General features: G+C 45.0%; 1 protein-coding gene across 10 annotated transcripts in view; it reads right to left on the bottom strand.

Annotated features, from left to right (window-relative positions):
* Positions 1–4,804: 4,804 nt before the first annotated feature.
* The window catches only part of LOC5511185 (cartilage oligomeric matrix protein), a 45,026-nt gene continuing 26,580 nt past the window's right edge, over positions 4,805–23,250 (bottom strand). For 7 of the 10 annotated variants that reach the window (XM_048727434.1, XM_048727429.1, XM_048727428.1 and 4 more), the window contains 17 exons: positions 18,969–19,117; positions 18,738–18,875; positions 18,323–18,559; positions 17,780–17,884; positions 17,241–17,348; positions 15,864–15,926; positions 14,783–14,942; positions 13,880–13,998; positions 13,669–13,721; positions 12,931–13,016; positions 12,260–12,355; positions 11,811–11,989; positions 8,128–8,176; positions 6,979–7,175; positions 6,645–6,719; positions 6,264–6,361; positions 5,247–5,901 (listed from right to left, as the gene is read on the bottom strand). In XM_048727434.1, the coding sequence (XP_048583391.1) occupies positions 5,691–5,901; positions 6,264–6,361; positions 6,645–6,719; positions 6,979–7,175; positions 8,128–8,176; positions 11,811–11,989; positions 12,260–12,355; positions 12,931–13,016; positions 13,669–13,721; positions 13,880–13,998; positions 14,783–14,942; positions 15,864–15,926; positions 17,241–17,348; positions 17,780–17,884; positions 18,323–18,559; positions 18,738–18,875; positions 18,969–19,117 (2,123 nt within the window). In that variant the 3' untranslated portion in view covers positions 5,247–5,690. Of the gene's footprint in view, positions 5,080–5,246; positions 5,902–6,259; positions 6,362–6,644; positions 6,720–6,978; positions 7,176–8,127; positions 8,177–11,810; positions 11,990–12,259; positions 12,356–12,930; positions 13,017–13,668; positions 13,722–13,879; positions 13,999–14,782; positions 14,943–15,863; positions 15,927–17,240; positions 17,349–17,779; positions 17,885–18,322; positions 18,560–18,737; positions 18,876–18,968; positions 19,118–23,250 lie in introns of those variants that run through there. The other 3 variants (XM_048727435.1, XM_048727436.1, XM_048727437.1) reach the window with 3 other exon arrangements.

The raw sequence follows: 23,250 nt of genomic DNA, 5'->3' as shown, positions 1-23,250 counted from the left end.
CAGTCGAGAAGTGCTTGGAATTCTGACCCCCCGGATGTCTTGCATTTTTTAAACAGCCTCTTTACTGTCTGTACAGCATTTTCCGCTTTCCCATTTGCTTGGGCATATCTTGGGGATGACGTCTTGTGTTCGAACATCCAGGTCTTGGCAAATACACTAAACTCCGCTGATGCGAACTGCGGTCCATTGTCGGTTATAAGGGTGTCTGGGATGCCAAACCTGGCAAATATTGCCTTCAGCTCCTTTATTATTGCTCGTGACGTCACTGTGTTAAGCCGGGCCACTTCTATGTAGTTGCTGAAGTAGTCACTGACCACTAGCAGTGTTCGGTTGTCGAGCTCACAGAGGTCAGCTGAGACCTTTCCCCAAGGTCGAGCGACAAACTCATGTTGGAGAATTGGCTCCTTTCGTTGGCCACTGCGATGAGTCAAACATACTTCGCATTTTGTGATGTACTCCTTCAACTCGACAGTCATCCGCGGCCAGAAAAACGTGTCTCTTGCTCGTCTTATGCAGCCTTCTATACCGATGTGGGATGAGTGTGTCTTTTCCATAAGCTCCTTCCTCAGGGCTCTAGGAACCACCAACTGTTGGCCTTTAAAGATGAGTTCTTCTTGGACAGTTAGCTCGTCTCGAATATCAAAGTAAGGATGCACGCACTCCGGCAGGTCTGTTTTGCTCTCTGGCCAACCTCTCTTTATAACCTCTCGAAGGTTTTGTTGCACCGCATCATCTACTGCTGCATTTTTGAGTTGCTGCCAAGTCTCTTCTCTCACTGGCATCCATGATCGATGGTCAATCTCCTCCAGCTCCCTGGTAAACTCCCAGGCGTTGACTTCGGGTAAGTAAGCTCTGCTTAGGGTGTCAGCCAAGTAAAGATCTTTGCCTTTCTTGTACTTCACATTGAGACTGTAACTCTGCAGACTCAGCAGCATTCGTTGTAGGCGTTTCGGAGCAGTCGCCAGAGGTTTGATGAAGATTGGTTCCAAAGGCTTGTGATCAGTCTCGATGTTGACGACTTCGCGGCCGTAGACGTACGTATGGAAACGGTCACACGCAAAGACAATCGCGAGCAGCTCCTTCTCAATCTGTGCATAACGCGTCTCAGCGGGCGTGAGTGCACGTGATGCGTAGGCTACTGGTTGGCCATTCTGTAGTAATGCGGCACCCAATCCGCTCTGCGACGCATCGCACTGAAGTGTAATCTCCTCGTCTAGGTTGTAGTACCGCAATACTGGAGTGACTGTAACGGCATCCTTTAGCTTTTCAAACGCAGACTGTTGCGCATCATCCCAGATGAACTGCACGTCGCTCTGTGTGAGATCCCTCAGCGGCTTTGTGATGTCTGACAGCTGGGGCAGGAACTTTGCAAGGTATTGGGCTAGGCCTAACAGACGCTGTACCCCAAGCTTGTCGGTCGGTGAGGGCATGTCCACAATTGCTCGCACTTTAGCAGGGTCGACTTTAAGTCCCTTGTCAGTTGCTATGTGGCCAATGAAGAGTAACTCTGATTTCCTAAGTCTCATCTTGTCGGGATTCAGGTGTATGTCCCGTTGATCACAACGGTTTAGGAATGCCAGGAGGTTCCTGTCGTGATCCGCCGTTGCCTCCTCGTAGCTCTCGCCATAGCCCACTACCAGGAAATCATCAGCAACAACTTCGGTTCCAGTCAGACCTTCGGCAAATTCATGCATCTTTCTTTGAAACACTTCTGGTGCTGAGGAGATCCCGAAAGGCATTCTCTTCCATCGGTATCGGCCAAACGGTGTATGGAAAGTTGTTAGATAGGTCGACTCTTCCTCTAGCTGGACGTGCCAGAAACCGTTGCGGACATCCAACAACGTGAACACCTTGGCACCGTGTAATCGTGTTGCAACCTCTTCTATGGTTGGTAGGGGATAGTTTTCCCTCTGGATGGCTTTGTTGAGATCCTTTGGGTCTAGGCATATTCGCAGTTTTCCATCTTTCTTGGGAACTACTACCATAGAGCTGATCCACGAGGTGGGTGTGGTCACCGGTGCTATTATCTCTTTGTCCACTAGATCATTCAAGGTTTTCTTGAGCTGGGGTCTTAGGGCTACTGCAACTCTACGTGGTGCGTGTTGTACTGGTTGAGCGTTTGTGTCTAGTCTGATGGTGTATTCTCCATCAAGTTTGCCAACCCCGTCACTGAACACTGCTGGGAACTTAGCCAATATTTCTTCTCTTGTTAGTGCAGCTCCTGGTTTGGGGTCAACGGTGAACACTGTCGCTCCATCTGTCTGCGGTTTGTGAAACTGGTCGTTGTCATTGTACTGTATAATGTTCATGCCAAGGCATGCCTTACGCCCCAGAATCGGGCGGATTTCATGGCTGTCAACAAGGCGACAATCCAGCTGGCACGATACATGGTTTCTCCACACTCTAATGGTGACATGCCCGACGACTTTGATCTTTGATCCCCCATACGCCACTAAGGACGTTTGCACGGGTTTCACTTTTACTAGCTTGTGGTCGTTACACGCCTGCTTGTATATGTGCACTGGCAACACATTGCATTGTGCACCAGTATCAGGTTGGAAACGGATGAAACTTCCAGACTCTGATTGAAATGTGACCAGCTGCGAATCATCCAACCAGACGGCCAATACTTCCTCCGTTTGATATGTCTCCTCAGGATACATATCTGTTTCTTCGACTTCGGTAGCCTTGACTTCCTGTTTGCATCTATTGGCAAAGTGATTTTTCGCTCCGCACTTCCGGCAGTCCTTTCCTCGTGCGGGACACGATTCCTGATTTGCCATATGTTGGTATCCACAATTGTCACATTGTTTGCCTTGACCTCGTTGCTTTCGCCGATAATTTTTGATGTTGGGTTTCTTCGACTCGAATTTACTCACGGCATTGACGTCTGTCTCAGATGTATCTTTGACTATTTTCATCTGAGCAAGCATACTCTCAGCCGCTCGGCAAATTTCATCTGTTTTCGCTAGTGTTAATTTGGACTCGCGTAACAACCTTTCTCTGACCTTCGTGTCATGTATTCCAAATAACAACCGATCTCGAAGTATTTCGTCTGGCGTAATCGTATCAAACTCGCAGGACTCGGCCAATTTTCTCAGCGCTGTTCTATAGTGCTCGTAGGACTCTCCAGGCTCTTGCATTCGCTGGTTGAAACGGAATCTTTCGAACGGCACGTTCTTTCTTGGTTGACAGTACTCGGCGAATTTCTTTATGACAGGCTCTATCTTGTCTGTCTCTCCTTCGGTCAGGGTAAATGTCGAGTAGACTTCTCTCGCCTCTTCACCGATAACTGTTAGCAACGTAGCTACTTGTACGGCTTCAGCTTTCTCGTTCAACCCAGTCGCCAACGAGTAGTTTTTCCAAGCGAGCACAAATCGCTTCCATTTGTCAGCAGCATTGCTATTGTGTATCTCCAGCGGCGCCGGCGGCGGTAAGACATATCCTGAGGCCATAGTTAACCGCTGCCACCATGTAAGAAGAGGATAATAAGAAGTTTTGTAGACGTTTATTCAACGGTGAAACGAGCCATGAGTCTTGCACAATCTGATGAGGGTCCTGGGTCACGTTCTGAGCACGTGCTCTGTCACGCAACTTGTCACAGAAGGTTGGGGTGGGGTGGTTGTGAGGACAGTGGTGGGGAATTGAGGGGGGTGGGGTGTGTGAAGTCATTGGTATCTCAATAAGAAATTACCCACTTTAAGGCAGTCAAGGGGGGGGGGGTTGGTGCGCATGCCCTGTGTATGCACCTGTTATGGACAAAAATTCTCCGTCATTAATTAGCCACTGTTTTAAGCATGTTGGAACGTTAGTGAAAATTGATAATTATCATAGTTTCATTGTCAATCAATTGATTGCTATCAGTTTCAATTGACTAGCATTGATTAGTTGATTATTGTTTTTTTTTCTTGTGGGGGGGGGGGGGGGGGAGTATCCATCAAATCACTCTGATTGGTGCTTGGCATTGGTCAATATTATCAAGACCTCGACCACAGAATCCCCTGATGGTTGGCAACCACGAAATAGACTTTTTGAATGACTTTCAAGATGAAACAGTAGTTTGCATGTTTTTTTCTACATACCAAGGTATATCCCCCTTCACCTGTGTATCGGGCTGTTCTTAAAATACCTGCACTCGAGCTATATATATAATATGTGTGTGTGCGTGCGTGCGTGGTGTGAATTACAAAGGATTGACTCAGCAATTTCCGTCAAATTACCATTGCCTTATCCTTCCTATCAACATCATACCAATGGAATATTTTAGATAATAGCAAATAAGACAGTCTTTAAATAAGATGTGCAGCTTTTATAAAATGTGGCATAATTTGACAAATATTTCTGAGCATTAATCAGCCTTTGTTTCGGCTACAAGGAAAATAAGATTTTCATTCCATGGCCTAGACATACAAATTGCATGGGTATGCTAGTAAGAAAAGAAAACCCACCTTCCTTTACCCAAAGGAAGTAATTCCAGATTAACATAAAAATCATAGCTTTGTAATATCTCCCCTATGGCTATTTACAGTTACTCTGCACATTTTTATTGACTTGTGTACTTGCATTCGTATCATATCTTGAAATATAAGATACTTTCTGTATACATAGTTCATACACTATATACTGTTGAACAGGGAGATGTGATTAATTATATGTTATTTGTCCCTTTGAAATGTCTAAAACTCCTTCAGATGAGGCAATAGCTTCTACCTTTTTTAGAATGTTCACTAGCTATTTATATGTCCTTAGTAGGTTAATTGTTATTAGCAACCTATACTATGTAATTTTGCTCTTTCTGTACCACTGACAGTTTGATTGAGTTTATTGGCATCATATAACCATCTTGTTCTGCCATATGTATTACAGATTTTAATTGTCTGTAACCCAGCGAGACCTCATTCTAATACCTACAACAAATAGGCTCTCTATTATCTGTACAGTGTATACAGTCTCGTGTTCAGGGTCTTCTTGGAGCTGTTATCTTGCCATAGTACAAAGGTGTAATGGTAGTAGTTTTGGTTGGCAAGACGGAAACCAACACTTCTTGCCACCTTGTAACAGCGGTGTCTTATTCGGTATCTAGAACACATGTTTGTCAACCATAAATTTAAAGTGACTCGCAAACAGATTATGGATAAATTTACCAAACAGGTCATCATAGGGGCCAAATCGTGGGCAGGGGATCAAGCATTGGTCATCCCGTTTCTAACTTCTCTATTCAGAATCTTTTTATTTTCAAATTTTCAGTGGCAAATGAATGTGGAATGTTGATAAATTAACCTCACAGGTTATCATAGGGGTACCATAGATGGTGGTGGGAGGATCAAGTATTGGTCATATCCCTTTTTAATCTTCTTTGTTCAGAATCGTTTTATTCTAAAAAAATTCAGTAGCAAATCTAGAAGGAGGGTTTAGGGGGTTTTAAGGTGCAAGTGCTTTTGGGGGAGGGGTGGGAAGGACTTTTCCGTACAAGTTCTTTGTGGAGCAGGGGGATCTTTAAGGTACCATTCTTTGGGGAGGCAGAGGATCTTAAGCTACAGTGCATTTGGGAGGGGGATCCTTTGATCTATGCAAGTCAAAAAGTCCTGTGTCTAAACCTCAACTAGAACAACCTACACAAAAGACTTTGTTGTTGCATGACATGTGTGTTGCATGACATGGGTTGTGTGACATATGTTGCATAACATGGGTTATGTGACATGTGTTGCATAACATGGGTTTTGTGACATATATTGCTTGACACTTTGTGTCTGGGACTCACCTAAACAGTGCACAGACAAAGCACTCCAAACAATACTCTCTTGTGAAAAGCTGAACATCCCTAGCCTCCCACCCCGGATATCCAGGTCCCGTAACCGACCAGTGTCCATGATAACGTGCCTTCCATCCCACATGCGAACTCTGCAAGACAGATAACATCTGTAGTCAATTCACGAACAAAACCCTGCACAAGACACTATATAGCATGCAAAATCACTATGGACCAAATGATAAATAAGAGAGAATAGGGTTATTATAAGGGTTATTATTTAGGCTCAAGGGTTATTATAATAACACCTAGTCAATTCATTAACCATACACTGCAAAAGATACTATATAGCATGGAAAAACACTATGGACCAAACAATAAAAAGTATACAGAAGTGGACATCATATTTAACACCCCCAAAAATACCACCCAAATGATACACCCTAAATAAGTACAGGGTGGTTCCCAACCCTGTGCAGTTCACATCTGTAGCGCTTTTATAACTGATCCTTACCTTAAATATCCATTAGAAGGGGTGTAAGTGATTTCCCATCTATAAGCAACTCGATGTCTCCAGCCTCTTTGATTTTTACTCTTCCATAGAACCTTAGTCTATGAATTCCAAAAACACATAATTATTTAGATAGTTTTGATTTTTATAATAACCTTGGTTATCCTTTAATTAGCACACGAACTTTCCATAATAAACCAACAACAACTTGACAGGCCGTTCGCCTCGGAACATGAGTCACCTGAGCCTACACTATTTACAGCGGTCTACTTCCTGACACAGGTATCCCGGTCAGTATATGACAATTTTGCTTTTTTATACTATTAACTTTAGGACAGTACGTTTCCATACCAGCGATCAATGTAAAAATAGCTGTACAAGCACCTGTTGTGTTGTATCTCCACTGTGCCATAGAGCATTTCTTAGGGCTTTCGATGGGCCTGTAGTTGATTTTATTTTCTGCAAAAATAAAAAAATAATTAAAAATACAATTTACAGCGAGACATGTAAAATCGTGAAATACCAAAGGATATAGGTGGAATGTTTATTAGGTTGTTGAGACATACGGTTGACTGTTTGAATATCTCGTTTGAGGTATGTATATCACGGTCTTAAAGCTACACCTAATTTCCCAAATAACGCTCATTAAACAAGAAGTGCTTACAAAATAGTCATACAAATGGTTCCCCCCAAAAATAAGCTTGATATTGAAGTGTACCTTAAGGGTGATGTGAGTTTCGGCTGTCGCTCTGAATGGTTTTACGTCCCAGTAGACCTGCTCCTTCTTTTTCCAGGAAACCAGGAAGAATGTGCTGTAATCCTGGTACCCAAAAGCGAATCCAATGATGTCGTCGTCGTGGTTTGTGTTGACGAACATGGTGCCTTTGTACTCAACGTCTTCGTACACTTGGTCAGCTGGAAAGAGGGAGTAGATTAAGGTATAGGCTTTTAAAGAATGCAGTACATACCCGCTTAAAAGAGCCTTGGTTTTTCCAGGGTTTTTTTCCTTGGTTTTTCTTAAATAGGTTCTGAGTTTAAAAGAAGAGTTAATATATGAATGGCTGGTAGAAGTGCGGTTTCTAGACTGATTAGATGTCGATACTGGCCTCACCTTCGTACAATAAGTGGTCAAGACCGCTTAAAGTATATTTAAACTCTTATTATCATGCTCAAAATATTGATTTAATAATTTATTCTTGTTAATAAGAACCTGTTAAAATTTTAGGCTAATTAGGTTTTTATTTGGGGTCTAAATTCGTATTTTTAGGCTAACAAGTTCTTAAATTCTAGGTTCTTATAAGCGGTTAAGTACTGTGACATGATGTCACTTTTAACGTTCCTGCACTATACCCCGTCAAGGCATCAATTTAACCGTTATTGTAACTTTTCTTGTGAATAAACCACCGTACCCAATACATTTTTGACATCTCAAATGTAAAATTTAGCAAAGTTCGCCAAGATAATCATGTCGTATGAAAAAAATGACGCTATGCCAACAATGCTGGGTGATGCTGGCGTTGTTTGTACGAGGTTTTAAGGCCAATCACGCCGCCATTTTACGCTCCCGCTCAATGGCGAGTCACACAAATCATCTATTTCCATCGGCTAATTCAAGCGAGTAACCAAGATATTTTCAATCAAATATCCTCAATAACATATCAGCCTTTATGTTAGTTCATTATTTTGAATTTTCCTTGCGAATAAACCGCTCTATTTTCAATGATACACAATAACAAAGGAGAGGGTGATTGACATTCTTAAATCTTGACTCTGGGCGTTCTCACGGACGTTTTTGTCGGTGATATGACGGGTAGTTGGTCAAACTATGAAAGCATTGATGGAGACGATCCTATAATACAATACTTACCAACGAGGAGTCCAACATTGCTGTTCAGAATTTGGAAAACCTCATCACCCTACAATAAACCAACAAACATATGTATTTAAAAGTACGATGGATAGTAACATTTCAAAGCCGTCGCCAAGATACCAAAATTTGCTAGACAATGGTAGACTTCGTCGAGAACCCCTCTTATCACATCTCATTACGGCACGACACTTTGGTATTCTAATCTTGAAAGACCCTTCAAACATACCCTGTCTGCCCGTTGGCTTGTACGCCATTGTGGTTGGCTAGCTACTAGCTTATTCATTAGCTTGCTACTGCATTACCCCTTGGCTTCCTACTGAATTACCGCTTGTCTTGCTACTGCATTACCGCTTGGCTTGCTACTGCATTACCCCCTGGCTTGCTACTGAATAACCGCTTGTCTTGCTATTGCCTTACCCCTTGGCCTGCTACTGCCTTACCACTTGGCTAGATACTACCTTACCCCTTGGCTTGCTACTGTCTTACCCCTTGGCTTGCTACACCCTTACCCCTCGGCTTGCTACACCCTTACCCCTTGGCTTGCTACACCCTTACCCCTTGGCTTGCTACTGCCTTACCGCTTGGTTTGCTACTGCCTTACCCCTCGGCTTGCTACACCCTTACCCCTTGGCTTTCTACACCCTTACCCCTCGGCTTGCTACTGCCTTACCCCTTGGCTTGCTACTGCCTTACCCCTTGGCTTGCTACACCATTACCCCTTGGCTTGCTACTGTCTTACCCCTTGGTTTGCTACACCCTTACCCCTTGGCTTGCTACTGTCTTACCCCTTGGTTTGCTACTGCCTAACCCCTTGGTTTGCTACACCCTTACCGCTTGGCTTGCTACTGCCTTACCGCTTGGCTTGCTACTGCCTTACCTCTTGGCTTGCTACTGCCTTAACTTTTCGCTTGCTACTGCCTTACCTTTTGGCTTGCTACTGCCTTACCCCTTGGCTTGCTACACCCTTACCCCTCGGCTTGCTACACCCTTACCCCTTGGCTTGCTACACCCTTACCCCTTGGCTTGCTACTGCCTTACCGCTTGGTTTGCTACACCCTTACCCCTTGGCTTGCTACACCCTTAGCCCTTGGTTTGCTACTGCCTTACCCCTTGGCTTGCTACACCCTTACCCCTTGGCTTGCTACACCCTTACCCCTTGGCTTGCTACACTCTTACCCCTTGGCTTGCTACACCCTTACCCCTTGGCTTGCTACACCCTTACCCCTTGTCTTGCTACACCCTTACCCCTTGGTTTGCTACACCCTTACCGCTTGGCTTGCTACTGCCTTACCTCTTGGCTTGCTACTGCCTTAACTTTCGCTTGCTACTGCCTTACCTTTTGGCTTGCAACTGCCTTACCTTTTCTTTTGCTAATGCCTTACCTTTTCGCTTGCTACTGCCTTACCCCTTGGCTTGCTACACCCTTACCCCTCCGCTTGCTACACCCTTACCCCTTGGCTTGCTACACCCTTACCCCTTGGCTTGCTACTGCCTTACCGCTTGGTTTGCTACTGCCTTACCCCTCGGCTTGCTACACCCTTACCCCTTGGCTTGCTACACCCTTAGCCCTTGGTTTGCTACTGCCTTACCCCTTGGCTTGCTACACCCTTACCCCTTGGCTTGCTACACCCTTACCCCTTGTCTTGCTACACCCTTACCCCTTGGCTTGCTACACTCTTACCCCTTGGCTTGCTACACCCTTACCCCTTGGCTTGCTACACCCTTACCCCTTGTCTTGCTACACCCTTACCCCTTGGTTTGCTACACCCTTACCCCTCGGCTTGCTACTGCCTTACCCCTCGGCTTGCTACTGCCTTACCCCTCGGCTTGCTACTGCCTTACCGCTTGGCTTGCTACACCCTTATACCCTTTGCTTGCTACTGTCTTACCCCTTGGCTTGCTAATGCCTTATCCCTCGGCTTGCTACTGCCTTAACACTTGGCTTGCTACACCCTTACCCCTCGGCTTGCTACACCCTTACCCCTTGGCTTGCTACACCCTTACCCCTTGGCTTGCTACTGCCTTACCGCTTGGTTGGCTACTGCCTTACCCCTTGGCTTGCTACACCCTTACCCCTCGGCTTGCTACTGCCTTACCGCTTGGCTTGCTACACCCTTACCCCTCGGCTTGCTACACCCTTACCCCTTGGCTTGCTACACCCTTACCCCTTGGCTTGCTACTGCCTTACCGCTTGGTTGGCTACTGCCTTACTCCTTGGCTTGCTACACCCTTACCCCTTGGCTTGCTACTGTCTTACCCCTTGGCTTGCTACACCCTTAACCCTCGGCTTGCTACACCCTTACCCCTTGGCTTGCTACACCCTTACCCCTCGGCTTGCTACTGCCTTACCCCTTGGCTTGCTACGCCCTTACCCCTTGGCTTGCTACTGCCTTACCCCTTGGCTTGCTACACCCTTACCCCTTGGCTTGCTACACCCTTACTCCTCGGCTTGCTACACCCTTACCCCTTGGTTTGCTACTGCCTTACCTTTTTGCTTGCTACTGCCTTACCCCTTGGCTTGCTACACCCTTACCCCTTGGCTTGCTGCACCCTTACCCCTTGGCTTGCTTCACCCTTACCCCTTGGTTTGCTACTGCCTTACCCCTTGGCTTGCTACACCCTTACCCCTTGGCTTGCTACACCCTTACCCCTTGGCTTGCTACACCCTTACCCCTTGGCTTGCTACACCCTTACCCCTCGGCTTGCTATTGCCTTACCCCTTGGCTTGCTACTGCCTTACCCCTTGGCTTGCTACACCATTACCCCTTGGCTTGCTACTGTCTTACCCCTTGGTTTGCTACACCCTTACCCCTTGGCTTGCTATTGTCTTACCCCTTGGTTTGCTACTGCCTTACCCCTTGGTTTGCTACACCCTTACCGCTTTGCTTGCTACACCATTACCCCTTGGCTTGCTACTGTCTTACCCCTTGGTTTGCTACACCCTTACCCCTTGGCTTGCTACTGTCTTACCCCTTGGTTTGCTACTGCCTTACCCCTTGGCTTGCTACTGTCTTACCCCTTGGCTTGCTACACCCTTACCCCTCGGCTTGCTACACCCTTACCCCTTGGCTTGCTACACCCTTACCCCTTGGCTTGCTACTGCCTTACCGCTTAGTTTGCTACTGCCTTACCCCTCGGCTTGCTACACCCTTACCCCTTGGCTTGCTACACCCTTACCCCTCGGCTTGCTACTGCCTTACCCCTTGGCTTGCTACTGCCTTACCCCTTGGCTTGCTACACCCTTACCCCTTGGCTTGCTACTGTCTTACCCCTTGGTTTGCTACACCCTTACCCCTTGGCTTGCTACTGTCTTACCCCTTGGTTTGCTACTGCCTTACCCCTTGGTTTGCTACACCCTTACCGCTTGGCTTGCTACTGCCTTACTGCTTGGCTTGCTACACCATTACCCCTTGGCTTGCTACACCCTTACCCCTTGGCTTGCTATTGTCTTACCCCTTGGTTTGCTACTGCCTCACCGCTTGGCTTGCTACTGCCTTACCGCTTGGCTTGCTACTGCCTTACCTTTTCGCTTGCTACTGCCTTACCTTTTGGCTTGCAACTGCCCTACCCCCTTAGCTTGCTACTCTGTTACACGTTGGCTTGCTTTGCCTTACCCCTTGACTTCTACAGCCTTACCTTTGGCTTGCCCGCCATTAAGGTTGGTCTTGCCAATGCCTTACCCGTTGGCTTGCCCGCCATTGTGGTTGGTCTTGCTTTGTGCTGAGGGGGTCCAACTTGATGTTTTTGTACTGGCTAAAGTCTGTCTTGTGAATCTTCGGGTTAAAGGGACACGTGTCATTCACGTCTGGTACACCGTCATTGTCTTGGTCACCCTGGCAAGCATCACCGATGCCGTCCACTGGATTATACAGCAAACACTTATATTAAGGGGCAATTTACTGGTTATTCCTGTGAAAATTGCCAAGCGTGCATAGATTATGGCTTAAGAACTATAAGGTCGGTGTTATCGCCTAGCGACGTCTTTACTTACAGCCCGTATCTCGTGGTAGTTTCTTGCGGAGATTGGAGTGGAATGTTATTGTACAGATGACGTCATGACTTACAATGCGTAACCTATGGTAGTGTCTTGCTTAGCTATTGTTATCGCATGGATGACGTCATTACTTACGGTCCGTATCCCTTTGGTCACTGTTTGGTACGAGCCGGCAGTTGTCGCGGTAATCGGGAATGCCATCGTTGTCATCATCATCATCGCACGCATCACCTACAGCAAGTATTTTCAATATTTGTGTTAAGTGATATATCGACATGTCACGCCAGTATTTGAAGGCAAGGCTTTTCTTTTAGAAACATTTCTTATTGTTCACTGCAGTTGAACTCCCGTTGAATTGAACCCTTAATGTGAGTAACAAGTTCAATATAAAGGTTCGAGGTATCCGCGAAGCGAGGGTGGGTGCCCCAGACCCGTACCTAGGATTTTTCTGGGGGGTGGGGGGGAGTGCGAAATCCGAAAAAAGTGGACCTAATTTTCCCGAAAAAGCAAAACGGGATTTTTTTTATGCCTTTGCAGTATCTCCACGGGACGTTTATTGTCGGATTTGGCTCATACCAGAGTGATCTATCTTATGCTTTCTAGTTTTGTCTACAAATAGCACGTCTATTGAGAACCGAAATTGAACCTTCCGCCGGTGAGGGGGATAGGCGGGGGGGGGGGGGGGGTGCGTTCGCATCCCCTGCACCCCCATGGGCACGGGCCTGTGCCCCAAGAACGAGTTAGTGGGATTATCCATTTATCGGCCAGGCACGGCCATCTTCAGCCATGTTTCATCGGTTTCTCACCTTTGCCGTCCCCGTCCGTGTCTAGTTGTGCGCTGTTTGGTTTCCCTGGGCAGTTATCATGCCTATCGTCTATGCCGTCACGGTCCCTGATGGTTGAAGGAAACGATTAGACCTTCCACAGATGAAAGCTTTGATAAAAGAACAATTCTCAATGTCAAGGAAATAAATAAACACAAGAGTAGTTTTACTGTCGTCCCGGGCGTTTTAGCCGTGCGTTAGACCTTCGTCTTTTGCTCCGAGATGGTAAGGAATCGTCTTGTTTCCTCGATTACATGTTTGAATTATACTTTTAAGTATAATATACCTTACAGGCCCATACCCAGGATTTTTCTTGGGAGAGTGCAAAATCTGAAAAAGTGGACCTCATTTTTCCGGGAAGGGGGGGGGAGGGAGGGAATAAGTTCTCTGATACAAATCTGACCATCCCCGAAAGAACAAAAAGGGATTTTTTATGCCTTTGCAGTATCTCCACGGGACGTTTATTGTCGGATTTGGCTGTGTACCAGAGTGATCTAGCTTATGCTTTATAGTTTTGTCTACAAATAGCACGTCCATTGGGAACCGAAAATGGACCTTGTTGTGGGGGGTGGGGGGAAGGGGGGGGGGGGTGTTAGCACCCCCTGCACCCCCCCCCCCCCCATGGGTACAGGCCTGCCTTAAAAGGTTTCGCCTTTTCTATTATCTGCATGCTTTTCCTAACATTCTAATAACATGTCTAACAGATTCTCGTTCACTCACGTGTCTTCGTTGTAGTCACAAGCATCACCAATGCCGTCACCATCACGGTCGGCCTGGGAATAAGCAACAGTACTTTATATCTTATTCTGTTATCAGAGTAAGGAAGTTCAGTCATTTAGTCCATATTTGATTTTTCATTTACCGTTACCCTTTTACTGAAGAAGAAGAATAAAGAATGACTGAACCAAAGGAAAAAGTTTCGTGTGCTGACCTGTGTAGGGTTTCTGGCGTTGATGCAGTTGTCGCAGGCATCGCCTAGTGGGTCCCCATCCGTGTTTTTCTGGTCTCTGTTAGACACCAAGGGACAGTTGTCCAATACGTTGATAATTCCTATGTACAAGAAAATGCCATATCATTATTATGACGAAAACCAGATTTTGAAGTTCAATTATAGACAACCTGCCGGTCGTACTCTGACCTCACTGTCACAATCTTGCCACACCCTAACCCATCTTTTCGATGACAGCGTACCGAGCTCCTCAGATTTCCACCCGTATCATTCTTGCAAGAGTTGGGGATACTCTTACCGACCAATCCCTCCTATCTTGCCACACCCCAACCCTCCCTTACGAAGGGCGTCGACTCAAAAGGATGCCAGCTACGTATTTTTATTATCATTGGATCCACGAACTAAGATCTTGTTCCCTCTCTTAACACCTCCCCCGATACTAACTTCGCATAGTTTACCAATCCCATCCCTACCGATGCCCTTCTTAACAGGGTTACCGATATTCTGTTAGACCCAGACTTATAGTTTTTCTCTCCGCAAAAATCACATCTACTGCAACACATCTACACAACTACTGCAAACCCTTGTCAAAACCGTTTTATCATCCTTGTCAAACCTTAACCCTTGCTATCCTTGTCATTGCTAGCGTCTCACAGGTTGCCAATCCTTCTAACTTCTGTATCCTCTTTATCAGAATTAACAACCAGGCTTCCACATCCCTGACCCACGCCCTTATACCCTCTCTCATACCGTCGATGTCGACGTCACACAGGCCGTCCATCCCTTCTCCATCCGTATTCTAATCGGGGTTGCTGATATTCTAGCGAACAACCACTCCTACCCTACCCTAACCCTCCCTTGCCACACCCTTGAACCCTCTCTTACCATCGCCGTCGATGTCGACGTCACACAGGTCGCCCATCCCGTCTCCATCTGTATCCTTCTGATCGGGGTTACTGATGGTTGGGCAATTGTCGCACGCGTCCCCGATCTGGTCCGAGTCGGAGTTGGCTTGATCCGGGTTTGGTACACGTGGACAGTTGTCCTGGAGAAGGTTAGAGTGATCAGTAGGGACCAGCAAACGAGCCGATGTTGCTTCCATCAGCTGTGGCTCGTTGAGTGAAATGGTACGCATTGACAAATGTTTCAAGGAGACTAAACGATACTTTAAGGTGAATGGTGTTATGCATCATATGGTGCAGCTGTAGACATGTTCAATGACATTTCTGTCATTCACGCCGTTTTCAAGAATTCCAGTTGATCTAGATTGGTGAGGCAGTTGCAAGTGCATGCGCGTCTCGCCACTGGGTTCCGGGTTTGATTCCCGGTTCCGACGAGAGTTGAGTTATTGGTTTTTGCATTTACTCCGAGGGTTTTCTCTGGTTTCTCCGGTTTTCCCTCCTCCACATAAGCCAACGGATCTTAGTTTTGCTCCGTGTTTTAACAAGTCGCATGGCGGTTGCCTGAAGTACCACCTTCCATGGCTTCTACTAGACCATGCGTTCTCATAATTCAGCTTTCCATTATTATTATATTTAATTTTATTCTCCTAAAGTTCGAATTTATTTAAACAATCATGATATTTAACTGAGTATGACTTTATATATAAAAACCATTTCGACCAGGCATTACCCTATAAGACTATACTGCCCACTGTTGCCATACGACTGTCCTCGTGTCCTATTCATCTCTCAAAAACCAAACCAAGATCATTCTTTGTGACTATTGCATGCAAACGTATTTGATGCAGCAGTGCACATGCATGCGTACGCGTTTTTTAAGGTTAGTTACACTGCATCAGTAAGTATGATTAATATATGATGCACATACAGCTAACAGTACCCCCAGTGCTTGGGCATTGCCAAATTTCTTTGAAGAAAATTCGCTAAAAATACGTCACCTTGTACAGCAATTTTAACAACTTAAGTTGTCATAGAAGAGACCAAATATCGCTTTGTATTCTTACCCTGTCATTCAACCGGCGGCTGGTACCAGACGTGCTGAGTCTCGTGTCTATGGGCTGTAAGTTCTGCAATTCAGGGATTTAGAGGTCGTACGAATAAGCACTGGGAGGCCTTCTTCAACGGTTAGTTGGTCAGACAACAGTTAAAACCCAACATGCTTAGAACAGTAGCGGAGCGTTCATGAATGAAGCACTTGTGAGATAAGCGGATTCATGCACTACTCGTGCTTTCTGCACTTGCTGAGAAAATATGGGCATATACCAGGACAATTCGGTAACAGTCGACAGTCGTTTGTGCTAAGGTTTTAAATCTTCTCCGTTTTCGTGGTTATTGTTTCGATCCTTTGGCGTTTTTATCCACTTTCCACTTTTTTATTTACTTTCCATTTAGAACTCTAACCCTAGCTACTCAACTTTGTTCCCTTATAACCTTTTGCCCGCTTCACCTACCCCATCAACCTTTTATTCATTCAGCTATCAATCCGTCCTTCCACATTCCCCCTTCAAACCTATCTTCCTCCCTCAATCAGACCTAATTATTACACTCATCCCTCCAGCCTGGCGTCTATGTACCCTCGGTAGACGTTCGTCCCCCCCTCTCCCCCTTATACCCCCTCCTCTGTGTCCATCTGACAATTTACCACATCGTTTTGTATACTGTCAATCTCATAGCTCGCCTATGCACCCGTCGTATTTATCACACCGTTTGACAGATCGTCCCCACCTCATAGCTATGTACTCGTTCCTTAGTATTAATCACATCGTTCAGTGCACCGTCCCCTCCCCATAACCCACCTATGCACACGTTACTTAGTATTTATCACATCGTTGAGTACGCCATCCCCTCCCCATAACCCACCTATGCACACGTTACTTAGTATTTATCACATCGTTCAGTACGCCATCCCCTCCCCATAACCCACCTATGCACACGTTACTTAGTATTTATCACATCGTTCAGTGCACCGTCCCCTCCCCATAACCCACCTATGCACACGTTACTTAGTATTTATCACATCGTTCAGCACGCCGTCCCCTCCCCATAACCCACCTATGCACACGTTACTTAGTATTTATCACATTGTTCAGTGCACCGTCCCCTCCCCATGACCCACCTATGCACACGTTACTTAGTATTTATCACATTGTTCAGTGCACCGTCCCCTCCCCATGACCCACCTATGCACACGTTACTTATTATTTACCGCATCGTTCAGTACGCCATCCACTCCTCATAACCCATCTATGCACCCGTTACTTAGTATTTATCGAATCGTTCAATAGGCCGTCCCCTCCCCATCCTATGAACTCCTAATCGTCGCCATCCAAACACTCCTCCCTCTAATTTCCCGTCCCCTGTCCACCTCACTGTTTATTTACCACATCGTTTGGAAGACCGTCCCCATCGGCGTCATATTCACAGGCGTCTCCAATCCCATCACCATCATTGTCCTCTTGTCCTGTGTTAGGGCGGTATCTGCAGTTATCCTATGGGATACAAAAGCAAAGTGCGAAATGATTTCGAAGATATACCTCTAGCCTATGGGCTATTAGTTTTGAACAGCGGTACACTAGAATTGAGCTAAGAATTCTGTTGTTGCTTCTAATTTTTATTTACTTGGGGATTGGGAAGGATTCAAATAATACTGTTTATAGTGGTCATGACGCCTACGGATGGTTGTTGATCACTTGGTGATCATAATCATGATGACAACGACAATGTTGCGATGATGATGATGATGATGATGATGATGATGATGTTGATGATGATGTTGATGATGATGTTGATGATGATGATGATGATGATGTTGATGATGACGTTGATGATGATGATGATGATGATGATGATGATGATGATGATGATGATGCTGATGATGATGATGATGATGACGACAATGTGTATGATCATATTCACTTACACGCTGGCAATTTGGTCCTTTACACGAGAGCTGGTTGTCCGGAAACCCGTCCATGTCGCTATCAATACCGCACACCTTGCCATCACCAGCGTATCCCGGATCGCACTGAAACAAACCCCAGTAGATAGGTTAGGATCTATATACTGCACGCAAGACGTCAATGCTAAAGTGAACGAGAATCAAAAGGAAAGAATAGTAAGAACAGCAGCCATAGTATGAATTACTGGCTTGTATCTGATCTGGCTCACTGTGATGCCAGACCGTTAACATGAATAAGAGAAGTATTCGTATGTTATTACCTTTTTATCTGGCGGACACTGAACGAACACTGAGGATGAAATATGTCTGTTTGTTATTGATAACATGCTGGTTAGCCAGATTTACGAGACGAAAATAATTTAGGTCCAAATGCAGGAGCCAGTTGGTAAGCGTCAGTAACGGTATAGAAGAATTGAGAGGTGTTAATAAAAGCCCGCAATAGGGTGTTTTAAAAAAGTATAAAGGTCTTGAAAGACAAAAAAAAAATTTGGAAGTGCCACCTACCTCGCAATCGTAGCTTTTTCCTTTGTTTCTCGGAATACAAGTTGCTTTCTTGCCACAGGGATTAGACTTTGGTCCCCCAGAGCAGAAAAGAATAGGCGTGCATTCTCTATATGGGTCACCTTGGTAGCCAGGCCTGCACGGCCCGCAACGGAAACTGCCCGGAGTGTTAATACATTCTGAGTAGATTGAGCAACCGCCGTTTTTACCATCGCTGCATTCGTCAATATCCTTGCAGACCTGTAATAAATACAGTAAAGTATGTATGATTGTGTATTGTAACGTTCTCCAGTTATAGTGGTGCGCAAGGCACAATAAAGCGAGGTTTCAAATCGAGTGCGCCTCTGTGCGAATTGTTAGTAGGAATTGTCACTGAGGTTGGTCTCACGGTGCTAATTTTGATGGATGCGCGGGTTACCTGTTTGTGTTTCTTGGCAAACTCCGTCCCAAGTCCAAGAGTTGCGTTGCCATGGAAACCTCTAGGACACTCGGAGCATCTATAGCCGGGCTTGAGGTTTGTACAAGTGGTGAGAGAAGAACATGGGAAGAGATCACACTGAAAGAAAGGAGTACCGTCAACACCCTTGACGACTGAGACTCCCGAAGCTGCAGCAGCTGATTAGATAAACCAACAGCGAATCTCACCTACCTCGTTCACATCAGTACACCGAATACCATTTCCAGAGAATCCGGGAGGGCAAGGCCCACATCGAAACCCGAGGCCCTGACCGGGCGTCTCAGTGCATTTCACGTAAGGGAAGCACGGCTTTTGGGCGCATTTCTGAGGGCTGCCTCCGCCTACCGAGTCAAAAACAAAGATATCAAAACTATGTACTTGACACGTAGTAGGGTGGAAGATAAAGACATATAAAGAAGTCGATAAAATCTAGTCAATAGAAATATCAAATCTCATGAGAGGGCATGATATCAGGTGCACTCCCATAAAAGTATTTTCAGCCTCGACTTTTGTCCTCTGGCCTATCCTCTAATGTATTGACAGTTACCAAAGAAACATTATTCACTCTGAAATAACCAGGCATATTCCCGTTCCTGTTTTCTTAGAATTAGTAAGAAATACATATATAGATGGATTAGTTATTCAATAAATGGACAGCAGCCTTTGCTTCATCTCCAAATTCTAGCTCAGCACCTCTTTAATGGAAATTTTAGCCTGTATTGGGGACACACCACAAAACCATGTGTGTAGTGGGCTTCCACAGGGCATGAGGATGTCCGTTTTAAGGAGGTTGTACTGTATTACCGTTCGCTACAACAAGATCTAGGGTAGCCATTTTAAAGAGGTTGTATTGTATTACCGTTCGCTACCACAACATCTAGGGTGGCCATTTTAAAGAGGCTGTATTGTATTACCGTTCGCTACCACAAGATCTAGGATGGCCATTTTAAAGAGGTTGTATTGTATTACCGTTCGCTACCACAAGATCTAGGATGGCCATTTTAAAGAGGTTGTATTGTATTACCGTTCGCTACCACAACATCTAGGGTGGCCATTTTAAAGAGGCTGTATTGTATTACCGTTCGCTACCACAAGATCTAGGATGGCCAGATTAAAGAGGTTGTATTGTATGACCGTTCGCTATCACAACACCTAGGGTGGCCAGATTAAAGAGGTTGTATTGTATTACCGTTCGCTACCACAACACCTAGGATGGCCAGATTAAAGAGGTTGTATTGTATTACCGTTCGCTACCACAAGACCTAGGATGGCCAGATTAAAGAGGTTGTATTGTATTGTATTACCGTTCGCTATCACAAGATCCAGGATGGCCATTTGAAAGAGGTTGTATTGTATTACCGTTCGCTATCACAAGATCTAAGGTGGCCAGATTAAAGAGGTTGTATTGTATTGTATTACCGTTCGCTACCACAAGATCTAGGGTGGCCATTTTGAAGAGGTTGTATTGTATTACCGTTCGCTACCACAAGATCTAGGATGGCCAGATTAAAGAGGTTGTATTGTATTGTATTACCGTTTGCTATCACAAGATCTAGGGTGGCCAGATTAAAGAGGTTGTATTGTATTACCGTTCGCTACCACAAGATCTAGGGTGGCCATTTTAAAGAGGTTGTATTGTATTACCGTTCGCTACCACAAGATCTAGGGTGGCCATTTTAAAGAGGTTGTATTGTATTGTATTACCGTTCGCTACCACAACACCTAGGATGGCCAGATTAAAGAGGTTGTATTGTATTACCGTTCGCTACCACAAGATCTAGGATGGCCAGATTAAAGAGGTTGTATTGTATTACCGTTCGCTACCACAAGATCTAGGGTGGCCAGATTAAAGAGGTTGTATTGTATCACCGTTCGCTACCACAAGATCTAGGATGGCCAGATTAAAGAGGTTGTTTTGTATCACCGTTCGCTACCACAACACCTAGGATGGCCAGATAAAAGAGGTTGTATTGTATTGTATTACCGTTCGCTACCACAACACCTAGGATGGCCAGATTAAAGAGGTTGTATTGTATTACCGTGAGCTACCACAAGATCTAGGATGGCCAGATTAAAGAGGTTGTATTGTATTACCGTTCGCTACCACTAGACCTAGGATGGCCAGATTAAAGAGGTTGTATTGTATTACCGTTCGCTACCACAAGATCTAGGGTGGCCATTTTAAAGAGGTTGTATTGTATTGTATTACCGTTCGCTACCACAAGATCTAGGGTGGCCAGATTAAAGAGGTTGTTTTGTATCACCGTTCGCTACCACAACACCTAGGATGGCCAGATAAAAGAGGTTGTATTGTATTGTATTACCGTTCGCTACCACAACACCTAGGATGGCCAGATTAAAGAGGTTGTATTGTATTACCGTTCGCTACCACAAGATCTAGGATGGCCAGATTAAAGAGGTTGTATTGTATTACCGTTCGCTACCACTAGACCTAGGATGGCCAGATTAAAGAGGTTGTATTGTATTACCGTTCGCTACCACAAGATCTAGGGTGGCCATTTTAAAGAGGTTGTATTGTATTGTATTACCGTTCGCTTCCACAAGATCTAGGATGGCCAGATTAAAGAGGTTGTATTGTATTACCGTTCGCTACCACAAGATCTAGGATGGCCAGATTAAAGAGGTTGTTTTGTATTACCGTTCGCTATCACTACACCTAGGATGGCCAGATTAAAGAGGTTGTATTGTATTGTATTACCGTTCGCTACCACAACACCTAGGATGGCCATTTTAAAGAGGTTGTATTGTATTACCGTTCGCTACCACAAGATCTAGGGTGGCCAGATTAAAGAGGTTGTATTGTATTGTATTACCGTTCGCTACCACAACACCTAGGATGGCCATTTTAAAGAGGTTGTATTGTATTACCGTTCGCTACCACAAGACCTAGGATGGCCAGATTAAAGAGGTTGTATTGTATTGTATTACCGTTCGCTATCACAAGATCTAGGATGGCCATTTGAAAGAGGTTGTATTGTATTACCGTTCGCTATCACAAGATCTAAGGTGGCCAGATTAATGAGGTTGTATTGTATTGTATTACCGTTCGCTACCACAAGATCTAGGGTGGCCATTTTGAAGAGGTTGTATTGTATTACCGTTCGCTACCACAAGATCTAGGATGGCCAGATTAAAGAGGTTGTATTGTATTGTATTACCGTTTGCTATCACAAGATCTAGGGTGGCCAGATTAAAGAGGTTGTATTGTATTACCGTTCGCTACCACAAGATGTAGGGTGGCCATTTTAAAAGAGGTTGTATTGTATTACCGTTCGCTACCACAAGATCTAGGGTGACCATTTTAAAGAGGTTGTATTGTATTGTATTACCGTTCGCTACCACAACACCTAGGATGGCCAGATTAAAGAGGTTGTATTGTATTACCGTTCGCTACCACAAGATCTAGGATGGCCAGATTAAAGAGGTTGTATTGTATTACCGTTCGCTACCACAAGATCTAGAATGGCCAGATTAAAGAGGTTGTATTGTATTACCGTTCGCTACCACAAGATCTAGGATGGCCAGATTAAAGAGGTTGTATTGTATTACCGTTCGCTACCACAAGATCTAGGGTGGCCAGATTAAAGAGGTTGTTTTGTATCACCGTTCGCTACCACAACACCTAGGATGGCCAGATAAAAGAGGTTGTATTGTATTGTATTACCGTTCGCTACCACAACACCTAGGATGGCCAGATTAAAGAGGTTGTATTGTATTACCGTTCGCTACCACTAGATCTAGGATGGCCAGATTAAAGAGGTTGTATTGTATTACCGTTCGCTACCACAAGACCTAGGATGGCCAGATTAAAGATGTTGTATTGTATTACCGTTCGCTACCACAAGATCTAGGGTGGCCATTTTAAAGAGGTTGTATTGTATTGTATTACCGTTCGCTACCACAAGATCTAGGATGGCCAGATTAAAGAGGCTGTATTGTATTACCATTCGCTACCACAACACCTAGGATGGCCAGATTAAAGAGGTTGTATTGTATTACCGTTCGCTAGCACAAGATCTAGGGTGGCCATTTAAAAGAGGTTGTATTGTATTGTATTACCGTTCGCTACCACAAGATCTAGGGTGGCCAGATTAAAGAGGTTGTTTTGTATAACCGTTCGCTACCACAACACCTAGGATGGCCAGATTAAAGAGGTTGTATTGTATTGTATTGTATTGTATTGTATTGTATTGTATTGTATTGTATTGTATTGTATTGTATTGTATTACCGTTCGCTACCACAACACCTAGGATGGCCATTTTAAAGAGGTTGTATTGTATTACCGTTCGCTACCACAAGATCCAGGGTGGCCATTTTAAAGAGGTTATATTGTATTACCGTTCGCTACAACAACACCTAGGGTGGCCATTTTAAAGAGGTTGTATTGTATCACCGTTCGCTACCACAACACCTAGGATGGCCAGATTAAAGAGGTTGTATTGTATTGTATTA

This window comes from Nematostella vectensis, chromosome 5 (genome assembly GCF_932526225.1).
Source record: "Nematostella vectensis chromosome 5, jaNemVect1.1, whole genome shotgun sequence".
In the NCBI taxonomy this organism is placed as follows: domain Eukaryota; kingdom Metazoa; phylum Cnidaria; class Anthozoa; order Actiniaria; family Edwardsiidae; genus Nematostella; species Nematostella vectensis.
This window is presented reverse-complemented; position numbering and strand designations above follow the sequence as displayed.